The 19,579-nt window shown below is 28.6% G+C and overlaps 2 protein-coding genes across 2 annotated transcripts; both read right to left on the bottom strand.

Moving 5' to 3' along the window:
- Positions 1 to 9,223: 9,223 nt before the first annotated feature.
- On the bottom strand, positions 9,224 to 9,956 carry LOC108485179 (auxin-responsive protein SAUR76-like). The gene has a single exon (XM_017789026.2). The coding sequence runs from the start codon at positions 9,879 to 9,881 to the stop codon at positions 9,507 to 9,509; it is 375 nt and encodes a 124-aa protein (XP_017644515.1). The 5' UTR covers positions 9,882 to 9,956; the 3' UTR covers positions 9,224 to 9,506.
- A 4,570-nt stretch (positions 9,957 to 14,526) lies between these two features.
- Positions 14,527 to 19,559, bottom strand: LOC108481007 (sucrose synthase). The gene is made up of 11 exons (XM_017784171.2): positions 19,444 to 19,559; positions 19,244 to 19,358; positions 18,428 to 18,579; positions 17,714 to 18,359; positions 17,478 to 17,651; positions 17,278 to 17,394; positions 17,029 to 17,195; positions 16,691 to 16,915; positions 16,046 to 16,609; positions 15,805 to 15,943; positions 14,527 to 14,804 (listed from the first exon to the last, which is right to left on the bottom strand). Exons 1-11 carry the CDS (start codon positions 19,506 to 19,508, stop codon positions 14,772 to 14,774), a joined length of 2,397 nt encoding a protein of 798 aa, XP_017639660.1. The 5' UTR covers positions 19,509 to 19,559; the 3' UTR covers positions 14,527 to 14,771.
- Positions 19,560 to 19,579: the final 20 nt, after the last annotated feature.

Raw genomic sequence — 19,579 nt, 5'->3', positions numbered from 1 at the left:
AAAAAGCGACAATGTTTCCATTGAACATGGTGTATTTTATTACTCAAATGCAAGAAGAATACAAAAAAAGTTATGTGAACCAAGCTTAGGTTTATGGATAGGATTGAAGTTTTAAAAATTTCGAGATTTTAAGTTTAATTTTGCCCTCTATAAAATATGTATGGTTTTCTTTAGATTTTAATCTTGTAAGTCCACTCATGTTTGGGTTGGTTTAAATTTGTTTCTAATTAGGTCTAGATATATTCAAATTATTAGGATTAACTTCGATAAAAAAAAGTTTAAGCCTCAATATGAGAATAATTATCATGTTCAGGTCCTAACTTGGATAAAAAAAAATTTAGGCAATTGTTCCCGCATAGGGGCATAAACTTGGCAATTGTTCCCATATTGAGACTTGAACTTTAGGGTTTTTAAGGATTAACTTGGACAAAAAAAAAGTTTAAGCCTCAATATGAGAACAATTATTAAGTTCAGGTCTTAACTTTGATAAAAAAAAGTTTAAGCCCCAATGTAAGAATAATTATCAAGCTTAGGGCGTAACTTAGACCAAATAAAGTTCAAGCCCTACTTTAGGAAAAATTGCCAAAGTTGCGGCCCCAAAAAGTGATTTAACCCTTAAAAATACAAAAAATCATAAGTATCTATATGTCAAAACAAGTTGATAAAATCTCCTTATATGCCCCTAGGTCCTTTCCTGTCGCGACTTAAGGGTGTAAAAAGGAAAGCGAAGGATGGGACCTCTTTCGCTTTGGGCATAGCAGAACCCTAGTGGGAGGCCCTCGCAACAAGCTATTAACTCAATGGTAGAGTGCACTCCTAATAATTAGTTGTTGTGCCTAGACTATGAGGGCTTTGACCACATGGATAGTTCAATGTGTTGATCAATATTTAACCACAAGATATGGATCATTTGAGGCATATTAACAAGGAATACTTCTTTTCTTCCAACCATCCAACCAGGGCCTAAATCAATTTCTCTTCAAAAAAATAAATGAGGTGATTCAAGTAAAATCTAATATAAATTTAATTTTTTATTCACTCGTAGAATCTGGGAGGTTTTCTATATAATTTTAGCCTCAATGTGAACTATAAAAATGGAGCACCTAATAGCTCTTTCCATATCTTGAATACAAGATTACCCTTTTTATTATGAGGGTGACAGAGGGATCATATTATTCTAGTTTTTTTTTTTATCAATAATTTCAGGTAATTAATTTTGAGTTCAATCCATTTCAAGTTTAAATCATTTTAAATTTAAATTATTAATTTTTATTATTAAATCGAATTAAATTAAATTTAGATGGATGGTATTGAAATTTTGTGATTAGGATAAAAAATTTCAGGTGTGTGATTAGGATATATATATATATATATGCATGCTTTTACTTTAACATGCAAATTGGTATACAACTCATGAGTTTGCGTTGAATTGAATGGCCCCCACCCTCTCAATGCCATTATCACCATTACTGGCTGTTTCATGTCAACCAGAGATTTCATGTTTTCATGATTTCTACTTTTAGGCTTTATTCACTATTTGACCCCTAAGAAATGCCTATTTATTACTTTAGTACTTAAACTTTTGTTTTATTCCATTTGGATATTTAAGTTTTATTTTCGTTGAAAAAACTCTAGTCCAATAAAACTATGCTATTGTCATAATTTTTCCATGTCGTTTAATTATAAAGAAAAGCTTTTTCTTTTCATGCAAATCACATTGGAAAATTAAGACAGATGGTATGATTTTATTGGACAAAGTTTTTATTTTAACACGTTACAATTTTGAACTAAAATCTATAACCAAAAGATATCTTAAGTATTAAAGTAAGAAAAAAATACCAAAATAGAAAAACAAACATAATTTAAAGATCAAATCGAAAAAAATTTTAAATTATATATATTCGAGTTTTTTATTTAGAAAACAGGCTTGAAGGAGACTCATCAATGGCAGCTTCAATTGGGCCTCTCATGCTCCTACTCATGTCTATATCTATAATATATATACGTTGGACATATTAATTACAACTTATATTAATAATCTATTACTAAAAATTTCACGTGATGGCCTGATGGTTAAGGATGTTTACTGACTTAAGTATGGTCTGGGTTCAAGTTGTACTTGCTCAAGCTTTGCTCATGTCAGCAAAAGTTGAGATTATTGGGATGGTAATGCCTTAAATTCGACTCTCACTATACTTAAATTTCATTGTGCATGGGTTGTCTTCAAAATTATTCTGATTTCGTTTCGGATATTAATTTGATTGTACTTCACTATACTTGATTTTGATTATAATTGATTTTGATATTATTTATTTGTACTTATAAACTTAAAAGAAAACATATTATATTTACATAATTCTAATATAATTATTGAATTTCACATATGATGAGACTTAAATGATGTATAGTATAATAATAAAAAGTTAAAGTTGGTTCATGACCCATGGTTTAACTATATGAATTAATATTTAAAATATCTTTAAAATGCAACATTTAGTAAATCTTATATTTCAATCATAATATGTACTCTTTTTATTACTTTCACATCGTATTTTAGCTCAGCTCGATAAACACAAAATGTACTGATTATACTATGATAAATCAAATCGAATCGGATTCAAACTTAAAAATAGAAAAGAATATTTTAAACCCAAATCATATTCATAAATTTAGTTAATTATTAATAGTAATAATTAGTTGAAACTTTAAAAGTAAGTCATGTGAGGCATGTAACATGATTTTGGAAATGATCTGTAACATGGAGTTGTAGGTTTGGTGTTGAGCAGATCAAGTCATGTCATATCTTCTTAAAGTGAAAAATCTTATTAGATGATATCAATATCAAAGAGGATGTGTAGGAATAATAATAAGGTGCAATGTACATAATATATTATAAATATAATGTTTGTGAAAAATGAGATTTTAATACCTAATTTATCAAACAATCCTACCTTTTCATGTAAATCATTGTTGAGAATTTAACAAAATATTTTCATCCAAATCTTTGCTGTATGTGTGAGGGTAAATATTTTTATTTTGATTCTCGAACTTGAAAATAAAGATATAACACCTTGAGATTGTGTTATATTATCACTTGAAAATTAAAAAAATTATATAAATTTTTAGGTGATGACGTGATATAATCTTAACGTGTCATGCATAGTGTTTTAATAATTGAACTGGTGGTTGAACCAATCAAACCGCTTGTTCTCTATTCAATTATCGATTCAGCTACTAGACCAATAATAATTAAATAAATAATTTAAAATTCATAAAAAGTTTAAAAAATAAAATTTAATCGGTTCAATCTTTTTGTTTGAACTAGCGTACTGGTCAGTTCTTAATCCAATCAGTTTGACTGACCAATCCAATCATATTCCAAGAACACTAGTCACGTAATCAAATCTTGACGGAATTAAGTTCAGTGACCGAAATGGATTTAGTTTCCAAGTTCATATACCAAAGTGAACCAAGAAAAACCACAAGTGCTAAAATGGACTTGATTGCCAAGTTCAAGGGTACAAAATTATATCATCTATTCTATAAACCCCGAATATTGTTAGAAAGAACATCTACAAACTTCAAACATAAACTATAAAATAAACATTAAAAATGCCAAAAGAATCTCATGTTGGAAAGTTAATCATGATTGTAGTAATTTCTTAAAAATTATATTACTATATTTTAGAATTAATAATAACAATAATTATGTAAAATTAATGAAAAAAGTTCCTCATCCTTCACCCCCAAAATCCCATTTCCACGACACAATCCCACGTGAGCTCTCTCATTCTTTTTCCATTTACATATAAGATTTAAATTAACATCATGAATGCATCTTTGTTCTTATCTCATTTATTTTACTTACACATTATCTATAACCTATACTTTATTAAGTAATTTTCGAGTTTCTACGGGTCTCAATTTAATTAATAAATTATTTAAAAATATTTACAAAGTAAAAAATATATTTTCAATTATTTATGTCTTTATGTATTTTATAAGTTTAGACAAAAATACATATAATGAAAATAATAATATTTGAACTTGCATTATTATACTTTTCATTAATTTTTCTATACAATATCAAAGATGGAGATAGATGTAATACTGTTTAAACCTATGCCAAACGAGCATCTAGCAAGAACGTATGTCAAAATTTAGTATATATTAAATGATTGGTTGAATTGATTTCACTCATCAATCAAGTCCCATTTCAATTAAAAAATTTACCAAATATCCAAATATTTTACAAAATAATAAATATGTTTTGAAGATATTTTTGTCATTTTATTTTTTATATAAAATCTATAAAAATATGACCTCATTTTTTGTGAACTTTTATAAATATATGTATTATATAATTTTATTTTCACTCACATATTTTTTAATATATATATGTTGTAAATAATTTTATTTGAAGTGAATTATAAATATGTAAATATTAATATAAAATAATATATTTTTAATATTTATTATTTTTAAACAATAATATCGGCTTTTGGACAATCGGGTCAGCTTAAAATTTTTAAAATCTAGTTTGATCGGCCCAACATATGGACATCGGTTATTAGAATGTAAAATTTTACTAATTTGATATAATATTACTTAAAAACACGTGATATTTTATCAACAAGTGTTGGGTATAGTGGTAAATGTTAATTTGATTCAATTTTTACAAATCACTAACATGACACATATACAAATAATTATATTTATTCAATATAAAAATAAACCGATGTATTTATTTCTTTAAATATATATAATTGAATCAAAATCAAAATTTCATGTATATATTTGAACTACAATAAAAGATCCATTTGTATAGTTGCACCAAATTAAAATTCTTGTATCAAATTACATATTAGACCAAAATTCATGTATAATTTTATATTTGTCCCTAAATTATTTATTTCATTAAAATTTTAAATTTTAAATTGAATTTTTTAAGGTTTTAGAACCTTGTCTCATTTATACCTATATCTTTTAACAATTCGTCTTTTAACATGTAAGATTACTTTTAGCAATAGAGATTATTTAGCACATTATCGGTGAGTATGTTATAATACTATGTTTGATTCATTTAGTTAGATTTATTATTTAGTTAACGAAAAATACTTAAAATTACTTTTTGCTAATTAATTATATTACATTGGACTCTAAAATTTTATATTGCGGTTTTCGTTATAAAATTTTATCAATATAAGGGTGAATATATAATACATTGTTAGTATTTATTCCACAAACTCTTAATTTTGTTTGTAGAGTTTTGAAACTTCACTCCTTATGCACTAAATAATTTGTCTTAATTTTTAATATTTTATTATATTTAAGCATCAAAACTCTTAATTATGTACTCGAGAATTTGATATCTATTCATACAGTTCTAAATAGAGCGTTTTTATGACTAATCATCTAGAGAGACAGTTACCGATAATGAATATCCTAATTTCAAAAAGAAAAAAAAGAGTTGGAAAAATTAGGAGAGGAGTGAGTGAGGGAGTGGCTGAGAATGAAAAGACAAATATTCCCCACATAGACATAGCAGCTGTTATTTACAGAAAAGGACAAGCAGAGAGATGGACAGCATCTTGCCCTAAAAAGCCGCAAATGCCGCTTGTCTTTTTTTTTCTTTCTTTTTTTTAAAAATCATTTTAATTATATTTTATTTATGGAAGGTAGCTCCCCTAGCTTTGTCTTCATCTATTTGCTGTCACTCCATCCCTTAATTTGAGTTTCTTTTTTGTTTTTTTCAGTCCCTAAATCTTAATTACCAATTTACCATTATACATTCATCAACAAATTAAATTTATTATTACTTTTAGTTGCCAATTTATATAATTTTTTTACAAATGAAATTAAAAATAAAAATAAATATATTTAAATTATATGTGAAATAAAATTAATAAATAAAAGATATGATAGCTTATTAAATTCACTTACAAATTTTTTTTAAAAAATATTTTTTCCAACTTACAGCAAAAGATATAAAAAGAATTTTTTCGTAAAAATATAGTTTAGAATAAAATTTTCATTATTTCTTTAACTCGATTTGTTGTATGTGATTTTATGTATTTATTTAATTAATATAAAAATATTATTTAAATTATTGAAAATGATTAAACTATTAAAATATATTAGTTGTTTTGATAATTAAAATATTGTAAGTTAGAAAGAAAATAAAATGAAATTCAAACTTTTTTTATGTTTTATTGAAAAGAAAAACTAAATGTTGAATATTAATACGTGTAATGGATAAATTAATTTATGAACTCTTCTCATCACATTATTTATAGTCTTTTTCTAATTATTTAATGACATTTCAAGAAAAAATTTTATCATTGACACATAATTTTAATAAATTTTTTACCTTGAACTATGAACCTCAAATCCTGAACCTAAACTTAACCCCCAAACCTTGAACTCAAAGGTTTGTGTTTAAGTTTGAGTTCGGGATTCAAGATAAAAAATTATTGAAATGTTATAAAATAATTAAAAATGACCATAAATAATTTGGTGAGACGAGTCCATATTTGTACAAAGGTCTTAGTTTTATATTAATAAAATACTAATAAAAGCGAAACTCAAAAACTAAATAATTTAAATTACAACAAAATTGTAATATAATATAAACAAGAAGGTATAATTTTCAATTTTAATAACATAGTTTTTAATATTCAAAATTCAAGAATAAAACTAAAATATTATTTTAAATCCAATATAAAAATATAATAAATAATATAAAATATAAGTAATTAAAATTGTTTATTATCTCATCCACAAAAAAAAAAAAGAATGTCAAAACAATTATCACTTTAATTAGCTGTCATGAATTTTATTAATGATAAGCATTACTTGGTGTGGACTCTAATTCTAATTTTTCAAATTTTTATGCTTTCAATTTGACTTTTGTTCAATTTTTTATGCTTCAATTATTCTCTTTATTGGCTTTAAAAAATAATTAAAATTTGAGATTATTTTTAAGAGCCATTAATTAATTTCTAACTTTTAATAAAATAATCTCAAAGTTTAATCAATCTCAAGTCACCACCGCCAATTTATTTAAACATTATTTTAAACTATCCAATCTCCTAACTTCATAGACTTTAATGTATCAACGTGTCGCCTTCATTTTTTTTCACATAAAAAATTGTTTTTAATTGGTTAATATACCATTTGGTACCTGAGTTTGGGTTCAACGTTTAATTGGGTACTTAATTTAATTTTATCCTAATTTGGTACTTATACCAAACGATATCATGTGGCTCAATGAATATTTAAATATGTGACATTTTAATTTAACAAAATTATTTTTAGATCAAGCATATAAAAGGATTCAATTGTTAGAAATAAACAAGCTCGAAGAATTCAAGGACTAGACACATAATTAGACATTTTTGATATGCTGTCAATTGAAAAAAAGGGGGGCGGGGGGAGGAGGTGTAACCAACAAAAGGCAACAAAGCTAGCAGAGCGTGTGGGTATATCTAAAATAAATAAATAAACAAATAAAGCATCTCAATTCTCAAACAAATAAATAACAACAACCCAATCATTAGCAAATTGAACAATACATTTCTTAATATAGATTGAGAATATTACTAAATTAAATTATTTTTTCTTTATATTATTTATACTTTAAGACATTAAACAAAAGCAAATGGTAAAATTACTGTAGAAATGTTTTTATTAGGAGTCGGATTGTATTTAATCTCATTTACTGAAAAATAAACAAATTAGTCATTGCATGTAAGATTAAAAAGTAAATTGATTCCTATACGTCAACGTGAGGTATGCACTGCACGTCATGTGTAACTGTTGGTTTTTTAGTAGTAGAAATGAAAAGTTAACTGAACTAACCTGTTTGCATTTTGATTTAACGTACAAGCATTAATTTATTTATTTTATGAGAAAAAAAGTAAAATATAATCTAATTTTTAATACAAGGACCTTCATGATAATTTTACCAAAGAGTTTTGTTTGGTGTTGATGTTCTTAATCCACAAAATTGTCGTACTTGCTGGCCCCCCCCAAAGAAAAGTTAAATACACTCTGTTTTTAGCTGCTTAAATAATAAATTTGGTGGTGCATATTTTTTTCATGTAATGGGAAAAGGTGACATTTTAGGGCTTTGATTTGCTTATTTGGGGCAATTTTCCAGCAAGGCAGAGGGGGCATGTGCCAGCAAGTTTACTTCACTAACACACTAAATTCAATAAATGATTAATTCCATCATAAGGACTCTAGCTTTCAGAATGTTTTAATTAAGTTTCTTTAAATACTATCATTATATTAATTCAGGCGGTAGACTAATCTGCTCTTTAATCTAACGTATATGAATTAATTTGTTCATTTTTTAGTAGAGGGGTAAAATATTATCTAACTCTTAATACAGAGGCTTTCGTGATATTTTTACTAGAGAAATTTGATTTTGAACGTATTGAAAACAAACGGATCAATTTGTAAGCATGCGTGTATATACAACGGTTAAGAAAAAGAAGCAGTCATCATAAATTTTATTAACCGTGTTTTTTTTTTTAACATGACAAATCTAAGTTTCAATGCAAGTAAATACATATGTTATTATAATTTGATTTATGTGTAGCATTGTTAATATTCTTTATTAAATTTAAGTCTATTATAACCCCATTTTTTATTACATGATTTTCTAACGAATATTTTTAATTTTCAAATATTATACATAAATTAAATTTCTAAAAATAAAATAAAGAAATTAAATCCTAAATATATAAAAAAAACAAAATACTTGAAACATATTTTAATTAATAAAATAAAATAATATTGCCTATGTAAAAGGAAGACAAAACATAGAAGTTGGAGCCCAAAAACTTGCTGTACTGTACTTTTCTTCAAGCATTATGAATGTTTGAGATAAAGATTTTCCTCTCTTCTTTTTGGTCATGTTTGAGATAAAGATTGAATGATGTCCATGATTTCAACATCACACCCATATCTTCTCCATTCCTTATCCTCTAGTTTTCGATAATTACATTAAATTTGGATCAAATTTAAAATCGAATATCTCTTCAACCAGATGATATACTTACTACTTTAAAACCTTTAAAAATTTAAAACCTTAAATTTTATGATTTTATGTCGAATCCTTCGAAACAAGACTTCCCCTCCATTAAGTGGTAAGCAATCCATATAATTTAAGCTCGAGATTTTACTTTGAATCTTTTTATCAGTGGAATCCAACACATTTGTAAAATTAATGAACATTCATTAATCTCTTAAAATTTTTTTAAGAAAAATGACAAAGAACAACAATGACATACACAAATATAAATCTCTTCACCGGGGCATGAACTCGGTTAAATCCTCGCCATTGAAATCGATTTTCTGTCGTTAACTGTCTGATCACCCTCCAAATTTTCATCACCGTTCTCAACATTATCACATAATGTACAACTTCGGTACCATGCGAACGACCACACGGGAACATTTCTTCTGATTTTCAAAAATAAAAAAAAGGAAAAAAAAAATCAACAAGCGTAAAACTCGACGAGCTCCTCCAATGACTCAGGTTGAGGATCGGCGTTTTCGAGCATCCAAAGCAAGTGTTCAAACAACACAACCTCGCACGGCACGTTGATGACGGCGTCGTTTTGATCTCCGGATCGTTCCGCCAGTTCACGGAACAACGGGTTCTCGACAATGTCTGAGCTGATAAGGTACCTCCGCCGTGATTTTCCGACGTAGACGGCATGGAGATTGGCCGATGAGAATTCGTCGATGTCCGAAGCCGCCACGGCGGAGCTCGACGTTGTCGGCCGGCTTTGATGCTTGTTGTTGTTGAATGAGTTTAGCTTCTTCAAAACGGACTTCAGCTTCGTCAGCTTATTGCCGCCTTTAGCCATTGTTGAGGTTTGAAGGAATTCTTGAAAAGTAAATGACTAAAGAGAGTGATTTTGATTTATGAAATGGGCACGAAGGTTCGTTTATAAAGGAGTTAGGAAAGGGTGAAATTGTAATTTCGGTTCAAATAGTTACACAATGGATTCGGGTATTGTAAAACGATGGACCTGTGATTTCCGGGTCGGGCTGTGGACTATGAATTTAGACTTTTGTAATTGGTCCCTTAATTTTGAAAATTTGACATATAATGCCCTTTGTCTCTTGTTTAGTATAAGTACCACAATTGATAGTGCGGATTTAAATATTTGCAAATATTCTAATTACTATTTATAATGAGTTTGAGAAAATCGAACATGCTTTACTTTTGTAGACAATAAAATAGGATTTAGATATTTAAATTTCTTATTCTTCATGTCCGTTTTACGATTCATATTTTGAATTCATGACTATCTCTCTTAACAATATTATTTTCCTTAATTTTCAATTTAGAAGTTGGCAAAGAAAATTTTAATACAATATATTATTAATGTAAGTAGTGATATAAAAATAAATAAGTGGAAGATTCAACTTCAACTCTTTAAATAATGAAATACATGCATACAACATAAAAGGTCATGTACCCAAAAAAAAACACACACATAAAGGGTCAGCTTTTGATTATATATATATACATATACTTCAATCACTTATATTGGCACCATTAGCATATTTTAACCAAAGTTTAATAGAAGGACAAATTGCTTAAAGAGAAGCTATTGATTAGTGTGGGTGTTTTGTATGTATTGCCCTAAAATATTTGCTTAACAACTAAATAAATACAATTAGGAATAAAATTTATATTTGATGTAATGATAATCTATGCTACTAATATAAAAGGAAAGCACTAATTCATGACACACGTCTTTTTTTTTCTTTTATATATATATATATATGAGGAGATGACTATTTTTTAAAAATACGGTTAAATTGTAGTTTTCATCCCAGCTTTATTCTTTTGAAATTATATAAGAATGGTTAAATTTCAGTTTTGATCTATATATTGTTCTTAAATTTTAAATTTAATTTTGATATAATTTAGTATCTCAATTCTTAAAATTTCATTTGCTAGTGTAAGTATTTTACTTTGATTAAAACGCTTATGTGAATTTTTAATAATTGTTAACACTGTTAAAATTCTCCATTAAATCCAAGTATATTACAATGTCTATTTTTATTTCATGGATACCAAGTGATTTTTTTTTAAATTCAAAACACTAGCAAATTCAATAGAAGAATTATAACGGTGTTAACAAATGAACCAAAATTTTTAATTTCACAAAATAGAGGTACTAAATTCTGAAAATAAAAGTATGAGAATTAAATTCTAATATAAAAAAAGTACAATAACTTTTAATATATTGTAACCTTTAAATTTTTACTTTATAATTTAACTAATAAATAACCAAACGTGAAATGTGAGTGAAACCATACTAGTTTATATTATATTAGAGAATCAAAAGATGTCACCTATTAAGAAAAATAATATTCATATTTAATTTTAATGATTTTAAAATTATTTATTAATTTATTGACAATCTATTTTCGGGCATATCCAAGGCACAACATGACTTCGACTTTTTTTTTGGTAAACTACATTAGTAATCACTTAATTATGTTTTTTTTTTGTCAATTAATTATGAAAAGTTACAAAACGGTCACCAAATTATTAGTTTTGTCTTTTTTGGTCACCAACTGTCTAACATAAAAATAGAAACACCCAAAAACCCAAGAGAGTTGACTGACAAAATGGACATAATTGAGCAGTTGAGTTACTATTTTGTAACTTTTCATAGTTGGGTGACCAAAAATAAAATTTACTAATAATTAGATGATCATTTTGTAATTTTTCACAGTTGTGTGACCAAAAAAGAAAAAAAAAGAGTTGAGTGACTACTAATATAGTTTAGTCATTTTTAACAATTGCAATTAAATTACTCTCTAATATTAATAGTTCAATTTGATTTTTGAGTTTTTTTAATAAAAATTTTATTTTGTCCTCTCTTGAATTCAATTTAAGTGGTTTTAATATAAAATTTTAAATTTTAAACTCAAAATTTTTAATCTTCATCTTAGTTGACCATTACATTCTGTCTTTGTTCATATAATTTACTTTATTCCTATTCGTAATTCTTCTTCAATTTTTTTTTAATGAATTACAAGAGAAGGGCAAAGTTTTAACAACAACGTGACTAATATGACTTGAACTAAAATTACACCTAAGACGACAAACACCTTTATTATCAGGCCAACACATGAGATCCAACTCTTCTTTAAACTTTTTAATAAAAAAAGACACATTTAAATACTCTATATACTCTTAATACTCTTAATTGTTACTGTAATAACGATGTTAGGTAACTAAAATTCGATGTAGGAAAATTTGTTTTATTAGTATTAAACTTATATAGGTGTCAATTGATGAACAATTAATATTTGGTGCAAAGACTTTAAAGTTTATACCTTAGTCATGTATGTCAATGTCAGATGATATCATATGGGAACAATATTTATGTGGTGAATGTAACAATTTCGGCGGTCAATGAGCAGTGGCATGTGAACAACACATGGTATCAAATTAATGTCCCAAAAATGTGAACCATCAACATATTAAATTACCTCTATCACACACGTACCCTCCCCATGTGGATTCAATTACTATATCTATTATATCACTAAAAGGAATTTATTTAGTAAAAATTTTAAAACCTAGTATTTGCTACATCGTACTTTTTTAATTTTATGTCACAAAATTTATCATGTATTTTATTTATTTATTATATAAGTGTTGGGTAAGTAGTAAAATACATTGTACTTTTAGGGAAAGAAGTTAGGTTTAAACTTTAGAGACAATATTGTTGAATGAAGAAGTCACAAACCTTGAAAAGTTAAGTCTTCAAGAATTATGTTGAGGAGGTCGACTCACAGACCAATTCCCCAACAATTGAAGATATTGTCCCCCTACACGCCCAATTGACTACATAATTATTCTCATTCTTTGTACTAACACTTCCTCATTAAGTTTTATAGGTCCACCAATCGAGACACCTCTAACTTTGTGAATCGATTTTATTGGACAACTGGTCACGACACGTTAAATCTGAACTAATTACATGAGATAAAATATTCACTGAGAACAATAATATTATCAATTCCTTATTGGAATGGGAGCCAATGATAATGTAGGTCAATAGATAAGATTAATTGGAATGTATATGCGATTGATAATCAAATTAATGGGATTTTGTCACTATTAAACGCATGATTTAGTACTCCTTGTTTTTTCCCACTCAATTAATTAATTTTAAGATTTGAAAAAAATCAATTAAGTATTATTTATGGTTTGTCTAATTTGATATGATCACGTTATGTTGTTTTTCAATTTCAATGAACAGAACCTAGATCAGTGGATAAGATTGAAAATAATTAGTGAAAACACAATGTTTATACTGTTACATCTGCTTATGAGTCGGGTCATTCGTTTAAATTTGAAGGTTCAGTCGAAAAATGTGAAGGTTTGAAAACAATATGAGATTCAAAAAATGGAGTTGAGTAAAAATTAATGTTTGCTTTCTATATGGATCGGGCCTTGGGTCATATTTCTTGGCCCAAGCCCGAATTGAATATATTATGTAATAAAAAATAATTATATTAATTATATATGTTAAATAATAATTATATATATTTATATTAAATCACTAGCCTAATAACAATTAAACTCATTACCCAAAATTTAAAAAAAAAAAAACTTACCCAACTAAATAACCCAACCCAAAATATGAAATATAAAATTATATTTAATACAATAAAACATTTATTATATTTATTTATGTTTTAATATAATAAAATATTTATTTTATTTATGGTAATTTTTTAATATAAATACTTTTAAACTTTTTAATTTAGCCTTTTTTAGCGCATTTATTGTATTATGGCTTTTAAAAAATATTTTTAAATAAAAATTAATCTAAAAAATTAAATATGGGTAGGCCGGGTTTACCTTTCTTAAATTGGGTCAGGCTTAGGAAAAAAGGTAAACTCATTTTTTGGGCTAAGCTGGCCTAGGTTTGAAAAATTAGTCTAAATACTTTTCATAGGCAATTATTAAATATGAGTTATTTTAGTTAATTTTAATTTGGTAAAATAAAGTAAAATTTTAAAATTTCAAAATTTAAAAGAAGATTAAATTAATTAATTTCAATATTATAGTAACAAATCGATTGACACTATCAAGAGATAAAATTCTTTCAATAATTTATTTAATTGATTTTAATGTTTTAAAATTTAAAATTTTAATGTTAAAAAAATAGAACTTTTAGCAATGGGGTAAACAAGTACAATTTGTCAATTTTTTAAAGCAGTTTCTACGACTTTTTCACTTTAATCTTAAATGTTTTTTTACTCTAATCAACACTTAAAATAGGTTTTTTTTTATGACCAAAATGAAAGTGTAAACATGATATGACGTGTGCAATCAACCGCCGTTAGAGATTTAACGGTTGGGTGACTAAAATGAAAGCACCCCTTAAAGTTGAGTGATGAAATTGCAAGGATTTCATTTTGAGTGACCAAAATGAAAGCGTTGTAAAAGCTAAATGATCAACTAGGGAGTTTATCCAGAAAATTACATTAATATTATGTTTACATTATTTTATAAAATATGACAGCATTAATTCACTAATGATCTATAAAATTATACATTTTAATATAGAATCTAAAATCATATATAAAAATTATTTGATTGGAGGCAAAAGAATTGCTATGTGTATTTAAATAATATTAAAAGCCAAATAGAAATTCCAAAAACAGCAATATTTTTATTATTATTCTCAGACAATGACTTCTCATTTAATATTTCACTCCTCACCTGTTAGAGGAACTGATTCAACCTGAAATAAATTAAAAAAAAAACAACATTAACAATAGCTTTTCATATAGGAACCATATAAAATGATAAGTTAAATTATAATTTTCGTCCTTATACTATATTTAATTTGGAGATTTAGTTTTATATACTTTAAATTAGCACAATTTGATCCTACCATTATTATTGTTGTTATGATTTAGTCCAAATGACTAACACCATGAAGAAATTTTGTTAGTCAGCTAATGTGATTTTGAATTTTAATAACCATAATTTCAACCCTTAAATTATATAAAAAAATTCAGATTTTGAATTTTTTTAATTCCACGTCAGTTTTATTTGCCATAATTTGATTCTTCTCCTATTATTAATCTGGGTAAACTACAATAAAGGTCACATAATTAGGATTTTTTTTTCCTTTTTCGGTCACTCAACTATGAAAAATTATAAAATGATCATCCAACTATAAAAAGTTATAAAACGGTCATTCAACTATTCAATTTTGTCTTTCTTTTTACCACTAGCAGGCTAATGTAAAGATGGAAACACCCCAAAATCCAAGCCAGTTGGGTGACTAAAAAAGATAAAATTAAATAATTTAGTGACCATTTTATAACTTTTCATGATTGAGTGACTGAAAAAGAAAAATGTCCACGTAGTTTACCCTATTAATATTATATCTTAGTTGAAATCACTAAAACTATTAAAAGAATTCCTTCAGTCGGCTAATTTTTTTTTTAATGACAAATTAGCGCAAAATAAGTATTTTTTATAACCATAATTTTAGCCTTTTAAATGGCATTAAAAATCTATTTTCAAATTTAAATTTTCTCTTTTAGAAAAAGCCACATCAGCTTACTAACAGAATCTTTTCGAAGTGTTAGTGATTTAAGACTAAATAATAATATTAAATTATGTGAAATTAAAAGTATAATGATTAAATTTTAAAATTAAGTATAGTACAAGGACTAAAACTAGAATTTGACTCTTGAAAAAAAAAAGGGAGAAATGGACGTGAGAAATACCAGCTTCCGGTAATTTAGTGCGTAAAACATCTCCAGATAACGACGGCTCTTGCGGCGGTCAAGCTTGGAAACGTGCTTCCAAAAGCTATAAACTCCGGTCAGGGTCAATAATCTCTCGGAGTAAATCTTCCATGTGTATCTAAATTTTCAAAAATGTAAATAAAAAAAAAAAAGGAAAAAGAATTACCGCAAAGACTATATAGTTAACGTAGGTAACAAGTAACAACAAAAAAGAGCTTACTTCTCTTGGATACGTTTCAATCCACCATTGGAGATTTCATTCCAATGAGATGGGTCTTTCTTACATTTCTCGAAGAAACCTACGATGATCTCGGCGGCTTTGTCGCCCTGGTATGGATCAATGTTGAACCCGGATTTCCCATGGACGATAATCTCGGCAGGTCCTCCATTGCATGTGGCGAATGTAGGCAAACCACAAGTCATTGCCTCAACGACTGTCAATCCAAAGGCTTCGTACAATGCTGGTTGTACGAAGGCGCCTTTTGTGTCGCAAACGTAACGGTAAAGTTCACCGTTCCGAATACGGTTCATTTGGGACGATATCCATCGAAATTGACCGTTTAATTTGTATTTTTCTATGAGTTCAAACATCTTCTTCATTTCAGCTTTCTCTTCCAAATCCTTTGATTCTTTTCTCCGGTCGCCGGCTACGACGACAAGGTTAACCAGCTTGCGTAACTTCGGGTTCTTCCCATACCACTCAACGAGGCCAGTTAAGTTCTTGACACGGTCTAGCCTTGCCATTGTGAACAGGATTGGCTTATTACGATCGTTTAGCACACATCTGTTGGATAAATGATAGCTTGATGTGTAAGTAAAATCGTTTTCAAATTAGGGTTTTTGCTAAGATATGACGAACACTTACATGTATTCTTCATTCTCGACTTTACCGTAAAGAAGGTCTTCAATTTCAGGATGGAAATGTTTCAACCGCTGCTTCTCGTTGGTGTAAGGGAAGAATGTGCTCATGTCAGCGCCAGGGGAGACGATGTTGAATTTGGGATCAAACACATCGATGCCGTGTACGACTCGGTAAAGACCAGGAAGAGTGAAAGCCGCGTGACTCTCATATTGTCCAACACTGTCCTTGCTGAAATCATACACATATATTGAAAAACATATCAAATCGAGTACTTACGAAGCACATCGTATATATATACGTGCATAAATACATCATATATATATACAAGTATGTATGTATACCTTCCTGCAATTTCTTGGAAAGTACTTGTGATGATGAAATCAGTATGGTTCATTGCAATGAGATCAGCTGTAAATTGGCAAGAGAAATGGTATTTATCCTCAAGCTCCTTCCAGTATAAATCCGAATTCGGATACTTCGTCTTCTCCAAAGCGTGGGCGATCGTACACTATATAGGAGATTAAAAAAATGAGTCAATCAATCTGAAATACGACCAAAGGTGAACCGACAAAAGATCGTTTATCACGAACCTGTGTAACTCCCAACTTATGCGCCAGCAATGAGGCAACGATGTTACCATCACTATAGTTTCCGATGATTAAATCAGGTTTGCCTCGCAACTCTTTCGTGATTTCATTAGCAACATCCTTAAAGCAAACATAATGTAATGACATGTAAGAAAAATATCCGAAGGAGACAAAGTGAAATCAACGGTATGTATATGGTTCACCTCAGTGTAAGTTTCTAAGTAGGGCCAAACTTCGAATCTAGAGATCCATTGACGTACGATTCCGTTTTCTGTTCTAAAGGGTACTCGAAGAATATCCGAATACTCTGTTCCATGTACTTTCTCAACTCGTTCACTGCACGTTGTTCCGACAGCATCGGGGAGAAGCCTAGTGATCTGATAAAACAAAGCATGGTTAAAAAAGTTCATAAACAACACTAGTAATCAATAACACGTACGATAAGGATACGAGGTGTAATGTCGAGTCCTTGTTGTTTGATACGGTGGATCATCTCGTTCTCCAAGGCTCGAACTTGATCCAAGATGTAAACGACTTGGCCACCGGTGTCGGGGTATCCCAAAACATTGTCTTGAGCAAAGTATCCATGTGGGGAAAGTATGACAACATTGAATACCATAGGCACTCTCCCAAGGAACTTCTCTAGGTTGTAAGGGTTAGGTGCCTCGAGAAGGTCCGAAAGGATTCGGATCATCTCAAGCACATGCTCGGCTGTATCACCCCAACCTGGCTCCAAACCAATTTCCCGAAACTCATGTTTGAATTCGGCATACAGTATCTCGGAAGGCAACGTGTCAAGATACTCCTCGGCCTTTCTCAAAACATGTCGGAGTGCATTCAAGTTTTGGATTTTATCATTCAACAACATCATGTTCAGATCCGGCATTCGGAGTCTCGGTAGGCAATGGAGTTTGAGGAATTCGAGCAAAGGGTGCATGTTCTCGTTGTCATCGTGGAACAATGTTGCTGAAAGGTGACGGTTGAGGAACTCAGCGCCGTTACCGATTGAGTTGGAAAGAGTCGGGCGAGGGAAAGAGGCATTGAAGGGCTCAAAATCCAATTCCAAAACAAAGTTACCATTTGCACTGCAAAACAAAAGAAATTAAGACAAAGGTTAATGGTAAGAAAGCAAGATTAAAATAAAACAAGTTACCTTCCATCAACAAGCTGTTCTTTGAAATGAAGATATTTAGAAACAGTGAGGTCCTCAACAACAAGAGTGTGGACATTCACTTTAATGTATTTCCAAACCCCAGGCCTTGGCCTAATAGCTAATGCAACCCATGGAGGTGACACTGTTGCTTCCTATAACACAAATATGACCAAAATCAACAAAATGAAAATTATGGTTTTGGTCCCTTTACCATACTAAAATTTAGGATTTAGTCCTTATGCTTTAATTTTACCAAGGGGAGGCACTGATTCTGCCCCTTAAAAATGAAAAAAATTGTGCTTTAGTCCTTTTAAAATTTGTAAATTTATAAGTTAATACATGATAAAATTACATTTTTGCTCTCCCAAAATGATAAATTATGATCTAGTCCTTCTAATTCTAAAGTTATAAGCTATCACAATGGTAAAATTGTACTTAGACTCTTACAGAATTTCTAATTCAATTTCGGCATCTCCAAAAAAAAAAAATTGTTACGTTGCCTCTAATATTGAGTAAATTTTTTTAGGCGGAATTATGTTATATATTTCAATATGATTTAAAATGCAATTTTACCATTGTATTAGCTAATATCTTTATAATTTGTAAGGAGTAAATAAAAACTTATCATTTTCGGGAACAAAGTACAATTTTACTATTACTATTACTATTACTAACTAATAACTTTATACATTTTAGAGGGTAAATAATAAGCACTAAATACCAAATTTGAGCATTTTTGAAACTTGAGAGACCAAAAGCAGAATTTGACCTTATTATTATTATTATTATTATTATTATTATTATTATTATTATTACCTGAATAGCCCTCAAAATTTCATAAAATGCCCCATCAGCAAGCTTCTTTCTATTATCTTCAATGAGGAGAGCAATTTGATGGTGTTGCAGTATTCCTTTTCCTTTGCCCTCAATCCTACAATAAAAACCAAAAGAATTACAACTTTTAATGCGAATTTTAAGAGCAATCTTTTGGGTTTGAAAGATGTAATTCAAATTACCTTAAAAGAAAGGGCAAAATCTCGTTCCTGTGGGAAGTGAGGGTCTCATCGAAACGCTCAGCCATTTCTTCCAATTCAAAACAGATGTTTGAAGTGTAATAAGATGTAGGGGGGAAGAAGACATTATCCAAAACTA

The sequence above is a fragment of the Gossypium arboreum genome, chromosome 7 (genome assembly GCF_025698485.1).
Source record: "Gossypium arboreum isolate Shixiya-1 chromosome 7, ASM2569848v2, whole genome shotgun sequence".
NCBI classification, from domain to species: Eukaryota; Viridiplantae; Streptophyta; class Magnoliopsida; order Malvales; family Malvaceae; genus Gossypium; species Gossypium arboreum.
The sequence above is the reverse complement of the archived record's forward strand: the minus strand, read 5'-3'. Positions and strand labels throughout refer to the sequence as shown.

Coding starts and splice junctions, on each gene's coding strand:
- LOC108485179 (XM_017789026.2), bottom strand. CDS start 9,881: ATGGCTAAAGGCGGCAATAAGCTGACGAAGCTGAAGTCCGTTTTGAAG.
- LOC108481007 (XM_017784171.2), bottom strand. CDS start 19,508: ATGGCTGAGCGTTTCGATGAGACCCTCACTTCCCACAGGAACGAGATT. Junction 19,359..19,443: donor ATTTTGCCCTTTCTTTTAAG/GTAATTTGAATT, acceptor TTTTTATTGTAG/GATTGAGGGCAAAGGAAAAG. Junction 15,944..16,045: donor TTGAAACGTATCCAAGAGAA/GTAAGCTCTTTT, acceptor TTGAAAATTTAG/ATACACATGGAAGATTTACT.